This window comes from Olea europaea, chromosome 2 (genome assembly GCF_002742605.1).
Source record: "Olea europaea var. sylvestris chromosome 2, O_europaea_v1, whole genome shotgun sequence".
NCBI classification, from domain to species: domain Eukaryota; kingdom Viridiplantae; phylum Streptophyta; class Magnoliopsida; order Lamiales; family Oleaceae; genus Olea; species Olea europaea.
Genome location: NC_036238.1, coordinates 1327593 through 1343628, shown reverse-complemented (window position 1 = coordinate 1343628; position 16036 = coordinate 1327593). Strand labels below are relative to the sequence as shown.

Sequence of the window (16036 nt, the reverse complement as noted above, 5' to 3'; positions counted from 1 at the left end):
ATGGGGTTAATTTTAAAATTTTTGTTTTTTTTTTTTTTTTTTTTTGCCAGTTAAATCATATTTAAACATATTCGAAAAAGAGAGAGTGTTTTACATTTATTTGGGTAGGAATAAAATGGGAAAGAAACCAGCTTTTAAAATTCTTCTCTTTTTTCTCCAAAATCGAAAATCAAAGCCGATCCTAATTGCCAGTTGAGCATGTCCTGCATCACAGCATTAAAAATAGAGAGTTCTGATAATGTATATTATGATCTTATGGTAATTTTCTTTCTTCAACAAGCAAATGTGCATCAGGTAAGATATTTTGAACTTGTTTTGCGGTATTCTAATCTTATAGAGCCTATTGAACAAAGAATGCAAAATGTTGAAGAATATATTAAGGTATTTGTTCCACATATGATGATGCTTTAGTCTTGCATACTCTAGGTGATTGATCTTGAATCTTAAAAGAAAGATCTTCCTCTCTGGTAATGTCGTACTAAGGTTTGTGTATTGTATGATGTAACATAGTTGAGAAAGTAGGTTTGGTTGTTTGCATTCTATTTTATTCACTTCATGTTTGATGACTACTTATCCCGTTAAGATCGAAGAGTGGCAATAGGATGAAACTTTTGAAGCTTTGTGTTTATTGAAGGCACTCAGCTTATAGATGCTTTAATGTTAGTGGATTCTAACAGGGACCATCAACACCCCTATCTCACATTATTTTCGTCTTTCTTTTCTATGTGAACAAAATTTTTGCTCGTGAATTGTTGCGAAGATAACACTTGCATTCTTTTCCTGCAAATTATCTTCAGTCTGTAAAGCCGGAGTTGGTTGTGCAAGTAGAACCCATCGTTGATCCCTATGGTCCATCAATAATTGATGAGAATTTGGAGGCTATCGTCGTCAGGTTTGAATCTCTTCTAAGAATTGTGATTCTTTTTTTCACTTCAATTTTTTTTTCTTTTCATTCTTTTTTTTTTTTTGGCCCATTATCCCTCTCTCTTTTGCATTGCGATATTAGTAAATGTGACGCTATCATCTATGAGCTTATTTCTAAAAATCCAGTTTCCAGTGGGGTGAATTATTAAGAGAGTAGTCCTGGGTGATTTCATATTACAAATGCTTGCTTAAATATTCTTTATTTTTGGCTTTAGTCATCGATGAAAATACTAGAGATCCAAGATAAGTTATTTTGGTGTATGTTATGTGCCACGCATATTAGTTGATTAGACTACACGATGAAAGATTGTATTAACTTAGAAAAATTAATTGGGAATCTAAGGATTTTAAGTTAAATACAAAGACTAAGGATTATGGTGGTGTCAATAGCTTTATTGTCCCAAAGAGTGTTTTGGTAAGGTATTTAAGTCTGAATAATGAGAAATCCAGAGAGAATCTGATAAATATAATTATAGTCCAGATGAAATGGAGAAATATTATGGGTATTTTTTGTGACGAGAAGACACCTATAAAGTTAAAAGGAAAGTTTGAATGACTGTTAGACTAGATATGGTGTGGACGTAGAAATGAAGATGTTCAAATGAACGTGTGAACACAGTAGAATGTATAAACTAAAAGATGAGTGTATAGCGTATACATCAACAAGACATTAATAGAGGATAAATTAAAGTATGGAGATCTAGATGGTTGTAATTTATAGAATCTCTCATTTACAAGGCTAACAATGGAGATCAAATTTAACATGGCTTGAGACAAAATATTGATTTCCGTGAACCTTTCAGAGTAGGTAACTCTTGACTGAATGGGTATTATGGGTATCTTGTGTAATGAGAAGAGACCTATAAAGTTAAAAGGAAAATTCTATAGGTTGCTCAAAAATTTGTGTACTTCCTCACTTGAAAAATACTAAAAATTGTGCAAATGACAAGTTTAAGTTCACGGTCATAGACTTTAAAAGCCAATGAGCCAAAAGTTATTACCAAAATCAAATATCTTCAAACATTGATGCAAACTTTGAAGTTTTTCAAATTGACGGTATCCACTTTGGCAACTCATCAAGCTTGGTGAAATGACAAAATAGAAATAGGACAATTTTGGAGAATGACAAATGGCAAAGGACAAAGATCACCAGTCCTTTTCTATATTGTTGATGCATCAGCCACTGGGTTTTTAACATAGTAGACAAGAACTGCGTACTAGATATTGCATAAAGAGATCATAATGCTTAAATTGCCAACTGATGAATCAAAAAATTATCATAATTATGCATGTTCAGGCCAAGAACCGTAGGAGGAAATAAATATCATTCATCTCTTTACTATATAACAGCATGTGTGAGTGGCTTCAGTAAACTAAAGACCAGAGCAAGTGTTGGGTGCAATCTCAAAAGCTATGCACAAAATGCAATTTTCGTACAAAAACCACTTGGGGCTAAATCCCGAAGGACAACAGTTTGGTCGATCTCGTTGAATTTAAAGAAAACTGAAGAGCATTTCTTGAGCAAATAAAAGTGTGAAGTACTCAAGATAGAGCCTTAATGTTATTGCTTAGATTGGCACACGGGAGCCTTGAAGATATTAGTTAGAAGAATGGAAATGAAGTTGATACTGTATCGCCCTGTTCAATTTCAATGAACAGTTCATCATGAGTATTTTCACCAGATGTGAACAACATAATCAGGCCTTCCGTTTTCTTATATATCCTATCAATATTTACTTCCAAATTGAATGATTTGGACAAATTTGTCTATTATCGTTATTCATATCGTTAACTCTGAAGGTAGCTCAGTCATCAGGTCTTGGGTTTGCTCTCCAATAGTTATCAGTTCGAGTCTTCTTAGGACTACTGAGATGAGTACCCGACTGTAAATCTCAGGGTCCCGTGGGATTGGTCGAGGCGTGTGTGCGCTGGCCCAGACACCCATGATCATAAAAAAAATCGTTATTCATATCGTTATAATAGTCATTTAATAGCTAATTTTGTGCGAACAGCAAAGACATTGCCTGGAGGATTGTCAGTCAATAAAAGGAGGGCAGAGAGAGGTCTCCCGCAACTAAAGGTTTAGCTATACAGACCACATGAATTACTTGTTATGATAGTAGAAGGGAAAACTGAAGAATTAGTCCCCCAACCTATTGCTTGAGTAGCAAGTTGGTCCTTAACTCAAGTTCAAACAATAAGATCATCAAAAACTTTGTTTAACTCATCATGTGGCACTCACACCTCCAACTTGATGAAATTAGATTTTGTTTTCCAACTTGGCCTGGTGCCTATTAATTTGAAGTTGGGCACGTCCATGAGGTCATGTGATATGATTTAACAAGGATTTGGAAGGTTTTCGTCGTTGAGGATTGATTATGAAACTAAAATGGAAGGTTGATGACCAACTTGCTATTCGGGCAATAAGTTGGCTACAAATGTTGCAATTTTTCCTAGTAAAAATGTCACCCCATGGAACGCAGATCAATGTTGTAGATTTAGTCCCCGAGGATTCTAGTGGAGAGAAAATGAGTTCGACATCATTGAGGAGACTTGAAGCGGAGAAGCTGAGCAAGGTTCAGCTGGAAGGTCAGGTTTAATTTTGATTGGCGGAACTGTACATTGAAATTTACTTTTCTTAGATGTGCAGAGGAAATCAGTAATTTGACATGATTGATTTTTACCCCTCCTTGTATCATTAACGACATCGTCTTCTAAGTCTTGGTGGATATAGGCTTTTTATCCTTGTCATATGTTGTATGCCATTGTTTTCTCAAACAAGTAAATTGCATACATATAATGTTTAAAAAATATAAGCTTGGTTATTCGAGTTTTCTCTCTCTTTCATTGTGTTCATGGATTGATATTATATTAGTAAGATTACTCGATTCATTGTCAAGACTGTAAAATCTCATTTCTTGACTTCTTCTGTATGTATTATGTAAAGAAAAGTTTCATAGGAACCTTATTTTGTTACTTTCATGATGAGTTTATACTCCTCTCTTTGAAGTTTAATGGTAGTGAGGAAGGTAGAAATTGATATCTTCTAGAGACTCTATTTATGAAGAGCATTTTATGCACAATAGAAATCATCTTTAAATTTAGAGAATAAAATTTATCATACACTGCAATAATACTATCTATTTTGGCACTTTATTTTCTTTTTTTTTTTTTAATCAATATACAATTATTGATTTCTATTGCTTTAAACAATTTTATATGTCAATGATCAATCAATTCAAATATTATTTGAATAATCTAAAATTACAGCATTAAAATTTGTAGCTTATTAAATGTAATCATTAAAAGTAAGAATTAGAGATCCAATCTCTATTTTAAGAGTATCTTAAAGATCATTTTTAGGTATTGACTCTCAAATAGTGAGTATTTTGTATTTAGAGAATTTCTCTAAGATGCTTTAAAGCTCTTGAAAAAAAGAAATATCCTGGCTATGTATTATTTGATGGATGGTGTTAGACTTTGAAGTTTTTTTACGAGGTTCATATATTTGGTAATAAAATAGGATCGAGGTGTCGAAGATGGCTTACTCCGACATTAGTGTTGTGGACTATCAGGACCTCGGGTTGGTGATTGTACCACATGGTAAACAATCATTGAATGGATGCTTGGGCATCAGGAAGGCTGCTTTTGGAGGCAAAAGGTCATGAGATACTGTTCGTGATCCATGGATTTTCGATCGGAAAATCATATCCAAGCTTCATGACTAGTTTGAGCTCTTTCGACTTTTCAGACTTTAGTGATATGAAATGTTTGAGTAGCTATAGGCAGTGGCAGAGAGATGTAGGGGCTAAAGATGAATTCAAGATCAGACTATAAGCCTGACTAGTGTGCCAAAATAATAATAATAATAACACACAAACCCTGGGCCCACTAAATTTTGAAAAAGAAAAATTTATATGATTTTTTTTTTTACTTTTTAAATTATTATATTTTGTGTTTGAAAAATTTTGTATAATTAAATTAGACGGGATATTACTATATGTAAATCGAATTTTACATAATGGATTATATAATATCACATGTCACTCTATTATTTGTCAGTTTATAACACAATTAACTTTTTTATTCAAACATCATTTTATGTTATACCATATATACTATTTTTATGTACAAGTAACATAATCCAATTAGATGCCACTGGATCCGAATCATGATTTCATCAACGACCATAGGAATGGAAACCAATTGAGATTTGTTAGTAGCGATGATGAGCAAGAGTAGATTGGGGGAAACCGATATCCAAGATGATCTTGAAAGCTTGGGATGAATGGCCATAAATCCAGCCTTTCTTTACTTTGCCCGTGGCATGGACTCGAGGTGAATTCCTGAGTTGAAAGTTTGCCGATCTCACTTGAGGTAACATCATCACTGCTACAAGTATAATCTCTTTTGCTCATTGAGGCTCCCAATTGACCCTATAATGAAAAATATCACAATTAAATAAAAATGACTCTAAGTGAGATTCGTATTTACTCAAACTTGCTCGAACTTTTCATCTACGAAGTTCCCAACTTTTAGGATTTTATTAACATAGACTTTGTAATATAGTTAGCCCAACAGTTATCGAGAATTTCCATCTATGGTCTCTTTTCATTTAACGTACGGTTCAGAAAAACAGTTGCGATGGAGACAACTTCGTACTGGTTTTGCAACAACTGTAATATATACTATACAAATTAATTAATCAAAAAATGAAAGTGAAAAGATAATGTAAATTTATTTTTTACAATGATACACAATTTTAAGCAAAGGGCTAACACAATTCTCTTCAATTTTTGCTATTAACACTTGGAAAACACACTCATATTTCGTATGTAGTTCACTTACTAGGTTGGTTAGTTAAATAGACCATTCAACTTCCCACTAAGCCAAAAGGTTCCATAATCCAAGTACTCAGCAACCGTTCGGGTTATGTGTCATTCTTGTGCTTGTTTTTCCTATTGAAATATGGACGTTTTTTTATTAGATTTTGATAGAAGTTGATGAAATGTCTGGTTGAAAAGTTATGGGTTATATGATTCAACTAAATAGGGACTGCAAATCTTTGTTTACCATCACTTAGCCAACATTTAGTTTCAAACTAACTTTGTTTCTTTTGAACAACATTGCAGTCTGGTGGGAGTTTGACTTGTTATAAAATTTATGCCCGCAACCTTCGGCCCTCTATATCGGAGTAATTTCGTCCAAGAAACGTTATCATCAAGTAAATCAGCATTGCATGTCTCATTCCCCCGCCGAATGCATGCACCAAGTGATCGTTCATTTATTGCCGGCGCGCTATCTTGCTTAAGTCCTTGTCGAATGCACACATCTCTTGGCCGATGTTGGAATCAAAAAGTATTTTTACGAGTTTCATATTCATATATTTGGTAAAAACATGTATTGATGGTTCAGTCGAACATTAGTGTTGTCGAATTCTTGTGGAGTATTAAAAATCCTAGTAATAATCGATATCCAAGATGATCGTGGAAGCTCCGCCTTTCTCTATTTTAGGGAGGCATGGACTCATTGGGCTAGCTCACGGTGAGGATTTTGAGTAGGCTCAATATTGACCATGTAATGGAAAATATAACTAGAGGTTTCGAGATTTTCATAAATATTGATTTAATCGTTAAAAAAAAGGTAAATTTACGATAAGATTCGAAAATATAATTCTAAACTTGTTTAAAATGACAATTCACGTTCTTGTTATTTGAACATTATTTTTAAGAATAATCATGTGCTACTTTTTGTTAACGTTAAAAGGTTTTTGAAGAGAATGTATAAATGGTATTAGATCACAAAGGGTCAAAGTTCGAGTTTCACCATCACTTATTTAATAATTGTTTAGCGTTTGATATAAACAAAAGGTAAATATAATCAAACTAGCAAGAAAGAATCACGAAGAACCAGAGACGGATTAGGGGGGACTGGGCTGGGCTGGGCTGTAGCCTCCCCACACTCAGGCCCAAAAACTTTTTTTTAAAGTATTTTTTAGGTAAAAAACCAGTTTTTTATGTGTAATTTTTTTTTTTTTCGCGTAGTAACCTGGTTTGAAATTTTGTAGCCCGGTATTGGATCTAATTCTGGATCCGTCCTGGAAGAACCACTAAATGTAAAATAGCTTTCGATTTAACTATGCAGATTTCTTGAGTTCTTGTAAAACTGTTTCTGTTAAGAATCTCTTTTCATTACCAACCTCACACAGGATGGAAAGGGAGTCTTGTACCTGGTATAATTACCTCTTCTGATATGGACAGATGTAATGCTTCTGTGCCATAAAGTTGTATGAAATTCTACTCCAACATAGAGGACTCATTAAGCCCTTTTTCGACCATTATTATTTCACAACTCTTTTCTTACATACCCATTTTTAACCTCACATTCAGACAACAAAATATTCTACACGTAAACACAAAAGTTTTCGTACTTTTTAACCACACATTTCCTAAAAAAATCACTATTCAAAACTTCATTTTATCTAAATAATGGTTGTCAAACAGAGGCTAAGTAGTACAATCTGGTATAATTCATCCTTAAAACCAACTTATTACCGGAGGTACCCGACTGGTTATAAACCCATAAGCTAAGCCTTGAGTTAGTGATGAGGAATACATTTTACCTTTATACGTATAGTCTATTATTGTAGTCAGTAAAATTATCTTACGAAAATAAGCCATTTGATCCCGGGTGAAGTAATCACTTTTTCCAGAAGCAATGACCAACAGAACTTACACAATCAAGCCCTTTATTACGAGGTTAGAGAATCTGCCCCAAGCATTGTTTTGAAAATAACTAATGAAATAGGCCGTCGTCATGTTCCAGTGATAGGATTACATTAGCATCCCCTTCTTATTTAGGAAAACCTGGAATTTGCAGTGGCAAATATAATTCCAAATGCATACTTTTAAGAAGCATATATAGATTGCATGCATGTTGAACATTTGAACATGTCCAAAGTACAAAACTTGATTTCACACTCAGAATTGTGTGAATGTAGCTTGCTTTAGTGTATGACTTTTATAAACAACTCATTCTCTCTTTCAGATATGCACAAAGATGCAGAAGTGAAAAAAATTAGGAAAAAAAGAAAAAGAAAACAGAGCAATGTATTCCGAAAAATCGGGGACTCTATTTTAGATTAGAAAACAGACATGCAAAAATATCTGAAGCAGACTACAAAATATTTGGAAGTTGAGAATCTAATCTCTGCTGCAACTCTTTGATCTTCACCGAGAGCTCGGCCTTTTGGTCCTTGTAGCTACTCAGCAGGTATTCTTTTCCTTCTATTACTTCCTTCAACTCGCTCACTTCCCTCTTCAGCATTTCAATCTTTTCCCTCTCTCCTTTACCAGTTTTCGGATACATTGAACTGTTTTCAACTTCAAGATACTCGTTTGCATGGCCATTCCTCCCTTCAGTTGGCCATATGGGAACTGCAGGGGGTTTGTATCTAGAATCTATATGTTCCACACAATGATCAGCAATTGCCTTTCTTAGCCTCTGAATTTCACTCTCTGAATCAAATAAATCCCTGTTTGCAGCATCTAGCAATGATTGCAGATGGGAAGAACATGAAAGCTGAGAGTTAAGTGAGTTATGAAGTTCGGTTATTTGATCCTGCATTTCAAGAATGGTGTCATCTCGTCTCCTTAACTGTTGCCTCAGCTTTTGTATAACTTCTCGCTTGCTGAAAATATCAGATCCAGATTCGGAGACACATAGCGAGTCCGAGCTGTTTGATTGGTGGAATGGCTTCTGTGGAAGCTCAAGATGATCAGGAGAAGATGCCCATAAAACACCATTTTCTTTGCTAAACTCGGGAGCAGGTCGAGTCACTAAAGGAAGAACCATTTCATGTTCAGGCACCATATGGCCATTGGCCTGCTGTTTTATTTCAACCACGTTTCTTGATCCTGTTTAACCAAAGCACCAAAAAAATATTACTACATATTGGTTGAACAAGAATATAATAGTAACCACTCCCACAGGCACAAATACAATTTTGTTACACTTAAATACATCATTAATGATTCTAAAGCAATGATTTCCATGATAATTGGTGATGTTAGCCAAATATGATTACTCTGTCAAAATACTGAACCTTTAAATAAAATCCTCATTTGTATGCAAAAGCGTGAGATTTAAGCTCAATTTAGAACTCAAAAACAAAAATTATACAAGATGAAGTAACATTTGAAATCAACCCTCCAAACTACTTAAGTTTAGATTGGTGAAAGTCGGTGCCTGAATAACTGTTATAACAACCATCCACGTGGTCTGGAAAACAATAAGCACTTGGCTGAAAATGGAAGCTGCTTGACTTATTTTCATCAGTAGATTTTCCATTCCCTGCATTATAAACAACATTTTTAAAGCATAAAGAAAGTACAAAAATAAAAATAAAATAATAATAATAAATAAATAAATAATAAAACTCAAAAATAACCTTCATATTTTCATACCTTTTAAATTATTATTACTATTTTCAGGCTTTTTAGTGTCAAGGACCTGCTTCACCTTATATCCCAAGCGAATTGCTAATGTACTCAACAGAGCACTGCCCGCAATAAGGACCCAGTTCGGGCCCTCCTCCTGCAAACCTCTGGACCTCCGAGAAACCTCATTAGTTCTTGGCTTCATTTTAAAATCCATTGAAGTGATGGATAGAAATCTTCAGGTGCATCCAGGGTAAGGCCTATATTCAAACTGCATCACAAGTAAAAGGATAAAAGGCAAAAGGTACACTCGCTCTAAATACTAGTGAGAAGAAATGTTACAGATTAAATATTTCATGATCATCATAGTTAAAACCAGAAAAACCATCTCCTCCAAGGACTTAGTTCTCAATGTTCTCAAATTTCAACAAATAGAGGAATACTAATCTGAGCGGTCACAAGGAACGCCATGACGTCCGTCAACAGTTTTTTAGCAGTATATTTAAGCCTCTCATATCTTAGTTGGGTTAAGCAGAAAGACAGGATGATGAACTTTATAGTGAATATAAATAGAAATTTAAGTCATCAACTGCTTAACTGGTCAAATAGATGGTGAAAACTATGAAGCAAACAAAAGGCACAAAATTATAACTTTCATTAATGAGGCTTGCGAAACATCAAAATGCAGTGATATCTCTCTATGGGATTCTCAGGATGGCTACATATGTTTATAAAAATTCTCATTAACTGGGATATTTCTAAATTATGAAAACAGAAAGAAATGCAATAGGTCACATCTGCATTTTGCATCCCATAATGAATTTTACAAGAAAAGTGAAACCACACGAATTGACTCAGTTTAAGACCAAAAAATGATGTGGAGTACCGTTATTGCAAATTGTTAACAGGCCAAGGAGAAGCTAAGTTAATCTGCATGTATACTTCATGAAATTCTCTTACAGCATAACTCTCTTTCAGTTAGCAGCCAATTGCAAGTTGAGGTTCACTATAGACCATAGCATGATTAGTACTTGGCTCAAAGTTACGAGGCTTTCTACTTTTAGTATGCATAACATTGAGTGTGTTTAGCAAAGCTTATAATTGCTTAGAAGCTGGTCAACCTTTATTTTTATCACTCACTGTGCCCACAACTTTTACTCACTTATTAGTCACACATATCATAGAACCCACATCTTATAATCTAATAAAAGCTTAGCCGGGAAAGTGCTCTGAATCTAGCAGTTAATATTTTCCTAAAAATCTGACACCCAAAACAGAATCGAAAATGAATATTCAAATTGTATACTTCATATTCCTTCATTTAGCATCTTCTCAAATATAATTAGGATTTTCATTCATGTTTTTCAAAACAAATCTAAACTATCACACAGTCATAAAGTCAGCCCCTTTTCTTGTTCACCACTCATGATTTAGACCAATATATTATGCTTCTGTCCATAAATCGACCTTCATCGGTATTTTATTTTTGTTCGATGTAAATCAAGTACAAAACAACCACAACATATAAATGAAGCTTTGCACCAGCATTTCAAAAACCGGACACTACTAAAGGATACAAAGAAAAAAAGTGCAAATTAACTAATGCATTACTGATTAAAACAAAAAATTAAGTTCAAAAATAAAAACTCTGTCGTAATTCTAATGAAAGTTCCATTCTAATCTCTCCACCTAAGTTTTCCAATAACTGCAAGGCATTTAGGCAAACAAAGTTACTCTACAGCTGCTTTTCTTTATGCTACTAATGGGTACATTCAACAAGGACATCTACAATACTACAACAAACGCGGAGCATACACATAGACATAAAACTCAAAATCATTACAGAGACGAAAAAATTCAAAACGCAATATAATATATACTGCAAAAATTAACAAAAGTTAAACGAAAATTACCGTAATTTAGAATACGGAATACATTTAGTAGCTGATAACTAACAAGGAAGGTATTACGCTTTCGTTATTTATATAATGGAAAAGTTAGCGAAAGAGTGTGTGCGCGAGTGTGTGTGAGAGAGAGAGAGAGAGAGAGGGGAACTAAAAGAAAAGGTTAAAGGGAGGATGTGGATTATTTAATCCATTTAAAGTGAAAACAGTAAAGAGAGAGGTCTAATCGTTGTATCCAGCAGCAGTGGACAGAGTCATATTGTACTGAAATTAAATTAAAATTGGGAAAATTTCATTATCGGTCACTCAACTTTTAGTTAAATTTGTATTGAATCACTAACTTCAATTTGTGACAATTGGACTATTAAGGGCTGTTTCACTAAAATTCTGCTTTTTATGAAAGAGTTTCATGTGTATACTCACTAAGGATAATTTTCTCTAAAAACTATTTTAACTAAACTAGTTATAGAAGTAACTTTTAACTTTTCAAAAGTTATGTCAAACGAGTCTTTAATTAATTTTCTAAGAAGCTTGTCTAAACTTCGTATAGATGCGAAACGAGGCCTTGCTGTCTAATCACGTTTTTACTATTTTTTATATATAGACATTGCTCAGGCGTCGCAGCCAGCTTAGACTTATAAAATATTGAAACTTCACCTTACTAACCACATTTTATGCTTTTTTTTTTTTAAAAAAAAATATTGCTATGATATTAAATTTTGGTAATTTTTCATCATGGTATTGAATTTGTGTTTTTGTTTTGTTTTATGTCCTTTTGTTTCTTTTATGTTTATATATGTACACATAAAAAAATTAAATAAAATAATGGATTCTGACGATCTAAATAATTAGCCTAATTAAATTTATTAAATTAAAAAGTCGACTAGAGCACATAGAAATTTAAAGGCCCATCATACCGTTTTAAATCCACAATTATTCAATTATTCTTTTTAATTAAAGTTAATTGGACGGTTTCCAAATTGGTCTTTCGTATAAATTGGACCAAAGGTTCATAACATTTCACAAGTGAAGGAGCAGAAGGAAATTACGAAACCCTGAAGAAATCCTAAAACCGAAGGAAGAGAATAAATCTCTCAAGTGTTAGTTCGACGAACATCAAGAAAATCAAAATCTTCTTCAAATTAAGCCCTTGTTTGATTTTCATTAAATTACATTACATTACATTCTATTTTTCTCTTTTCTATTTTCAACCACACAATCTTCCATAAAATAATATTATACGTAAATCGAAAATTTTTCTTTCTTTTTCAACCACTCATTTTTCAAAAAATACTATTCTATACATTAAATTTTCCCTGTAATGGGGGCCAAACAGGTTCTAAACAATTCCAAGTCAAGTCCAAGAAGATCAAAGTTTTCTTTAAATCAAATCAAGTTCAAGTCTAAGATCCGAAGTGCAAATCCAAGCCCTAAGATCCAAACGTCGAACAAGTCAAGTTCTCGACAAATCAAATTATTAACAAATCTCGAAGTACAGGATTCAAGCCACGTGACCCTTCGTCTTCAAACATTCATATTATTAATAAGAGAATTTTATAATTTTGCAAGTACAAGAAGATTAATATCCCATTGTATTTTTAAAAAAATAAAATTTGCAACAATTTCTGTATTTCAATACACGAAATCCTTTGTACAAATTTTTTAGCATGCTCAATGGGATTATCTTGTCCTCTCATCTTTTAATATCAGAATCTTCAAGTTTTAACTACTACATCAACAATGGCAAGCGAAAAGGCAAAGCAAACTATGAATTATCTTAAACAGACACTTGTTGAACTATTCCATATGATCAGAGCCCAAACAAAAGTTGGGAAAACTCAACTGGTCTAGCCACTAAAGAAGTTCTTCAACAAAGGCAAAATGAAAATTGCTTTCAAAAAGCCAAGCTCTCGTTCAACATAAAAGATCAAGAGTTCGGCGAAAAGCTCTCGTTCTAACTCCGTCTTCAATGACAGAACCTTGTCTAGATCCTCATACGCCACTTCTCTGCAAAGGTAGGGAGACAATACTTTATCGGAAGAATTACTTGGGCCAGTGATCATCATGAAAGTGACATTGGGCTTAGATGACCGAATCCAACAAATGGCTCTAGCCATTGAAAAAAATAACAAAATCACTAAATGAAGAAGATGCACAAATTGCTGCACTCATGCACATGCTAAAGTTGTAAAATTCGTTGGTTAAAGAAGATCAAGAAAACCCAAGATCTTCCAAAGCTAAAGATCTAGAAGTCTAAGAATGCCAATAGAAGCAATATATGCATGATCAGACAGTTATTCAAAACATATTGCGTAACACCACTAAACTTTCTGTTCTATTCGTCCAACAACTTCAATCATTCGCAACTAGTATGGTAGTTTATTACAATCCTCCTTGGTGTATGCCAAGACCTATAATCATCGAATCGATGAAATAAATACGCCACTTGGTTACCAATCTCTAAAATTTCAGTATTTTGATGGGAAGGGCGACCCAGAGCAACATGTTGCTCACTTTACTGAGATGTGTAACAATGTAGGCACTTACAATGATACCATTGTGAAATAGTTCGTACTCTTCCTCAAAGGTGCCAATTTGAACGGTATGTGGATTGACCAACTGGGTCAATTGACAGTTAGGATCAACTCGAGCGAGAATTCCTAACATGCTTTTACAGTACTAGACGAATTGCCAGCCTTCCAGATCTTGCTCGAGCGAAGCACAGCAAGGAAGAGCCCATTGTAGAATACATTGAACGCTGAAAAAACCTCATGCTTAATTGAAAAGAATGAATCAGCAAAATATCTTCCATTAATATGTGTGTACAAGACATGCATTGGGATTACTCTATAATCTCCAAGCAAATATGTCACATTCATTCGAAAAGTTGGCAACACGTGCTCATGACCTAGAGCTTCAAATCGCAATGCATGTGAGTTACTTACCAAGTGATCCACATGACAAGAAAGAAATAAAGAAGGACGTAAGGCAGGTACATCCGAAGAAGCTATGATAATCTTCACTATCCCTGCAAAGATAGCCTTCCAAAGGTCAAGCTCAAATCTAAATCCAGAGCCAGATTTCAGATTTAAACAAAGGACAATTCCAAATTAGAGGTCATGTGACTCTGAAAGAACTTAAAGAGAAGTTGTACATATTCTCCGATTCTAAAATTTTGAGAATTCTATATCAACTCCTCGAATAGAAGATAATCGAACTTCCGATATCAAAGAGACCTGAGGAAGTTGGTATGATTGATCATCCTAAGTATTATAAATTTTATAGAATCATTAGCCATCTAGTGGAAAAATGTTTCGTCCTAAAAGATTTTATCGTTTGCTTAGACAAAGAAAATAATATCAAACTTGAAAATGGAGAAAATACAGTAATCGTTTGCTCGATCGTTTCATTAGGATCATTTGATCTAATTTCAATTGCAAAGAAAGAATATGTGTTTTCTCGTAATTACGATGCTAGTAAATCCTCGATTAAAGTGTTTGGATCTCAACTTCTAGAAGGAGCCATCCTGTGGAATTTGAGGTAAACGGATAAATTACCATCAATTACGTCAATCTAGGGATGAATAGACCACGTGCACCTGATTGTCCAATTTTCTACGAAATTATGATAGATGACTTGGATGTTTGAGATTCTGATTCAAAGTCGAAAAATGAGATCAGTAATGATTGGTCTACCTTGATAAGCAAGAAGGAGAAAGACAAAATGTTAGACAATATATGTAAAATATCACATTCTATACCTCTTGTAGAACCAAATTTGGGAACATTGTGTGCAAAAGTCCAGCCTAATAAAGAAGTAACACTAGAAGAAAATCAGCGGGCATGGATCTTGTTAAAAGATGTCATGGAAAAGATCCACTATTCCCAAATTTTGGTATTTATAATGAGAAGTCAAGACCAAGAAACAACCAAATGAGAAGGTCTAAAGTCAGATCGAGAATATCTACTAAATCAACGTACTGACTTTACACGCTCTTTCTGGACTATCAACCCTGGATGATTATTTTTCTAAGGATTTCTTTGACAAGAAATGTTTTACCTCAAATGTTGTCAATGTAGAGGAGAAAAATGAAACGAAGAACGTATCAGGACAGAGTCTCTCAGTCTTTTTTTGATGATCGCACGTCTTTAGTCGCGGTATCGATTGATCCGAAAGAATACAAAGGCAAAGTCTTAGAATATATTGAATCCACAACTTGATAAGACTGTATGACCACCATCACATTAGACAATGAAGATTTACAACTGGGTTCTAACTTTCACAATATACCACTGTACGGTTGTGGTTATATTTGAGAATGCAGGATAACTCATTTAATGATCGATTGTGGATCTGTTGTAAACATTAAGTCAGTCAAAACAATGAAGACAATCAAAATTAATGTTGGTGATCTATCTGGGAGCAAGACCATGATTCAAGGATTCAACCAGAAAGGTCATTAGCATGACTCATCTGAAGCTACAAAGAGGAGAGTTAATTTCCTCAACTATCTTCCATGTCATTAACGCTAAAACATTCTATGAGTTACTCATTGAACATGTTTAGCTGCATGAAACTGAATTGGTACCCTCGACTTGGCCCCAGTGCTTCAAATGTAACCGAGATGGAGAAGTCAAATGTGTGGTAGCTAAGTTCAGACCATTCTTTGAAGAAGAATCTCATTTTGCTGATGCTAAATTTTACATGGAAGATGAAGAATATAATTCTGCAAGATTGACCATGTCTGAATTCAAAATTCAAGGAGGTGAA

At 34.1% G+C, this 16036-nt stretch overlaps 1 protein-coding gene and 2 long non-coding RNA genes across 5 annotated transcripts; 2 read left to right on the top strand and 1 right to left on the bottom strand.

Annotated features, from left to right (window-relative positions):
* Positions 1–172: 172 nt before the first annotated feature.
* LOC111408405 lies at positions 173–3823 on the top strand. The gene is made up of 2 exons (XR_002705324.1): positions 173–892; positions 2937–3823. It is a non-coding gene; the product is annotated as an uncharacterized LOC111408405 (long non-coding RNA).
* A 1203-nt stretch (positions 3824–5026) lies between these two features.
* On the top strand, positions 5027–6398 carry LOC111408412. Its single transcript, XR_002705325.1, has 2 exons — positions 5027–5301; positions 6057–6398. It is a non-coding gene; the product is annotated as an uncharacterized LOC111408412 (long non-coding RNA).
* A 1477-nt stretch (positions 6399–7875) lies between these two features.
* Positions 7876–11477, bottom strand: LOC111408391. 3 transcript variants are annotated; one of them, XM_023038158.1, is made up of 4 exons: positions 11276–11477; positions 9390–9633; positions 9172–9276; positions 7876–8840 (listed from the first exon to the last, which is right to left on the bottom strand). In XM_023038158.1, the coding sequence occupies exons 2-4, from the start codon at positions 9577–9579 to the stop codon at positions 8101–8103; spliced, it is 1035 nt and encodes a 344-aa protein (XP_022893926.1). In that variant the 5' UTR covers positions 9580–9633; positions 11276–11477; the 3' UTR covers positions 7876–8100. The 3 variants fall into 3 exon arrangements, with proteins under 3 accessions (XP_022893926.1, XP_022893935.1, XP_022893929.1); XM_023038167.1 differs by having other exon boundaries at positions 9390–9622; XM_023038161.1 differs by lacking the exon at positions 11276–11477 and having other exon boundaries at positions 9390–11269.
* Positions 11478–16036: the final 4559 nt, after the last annotated feature.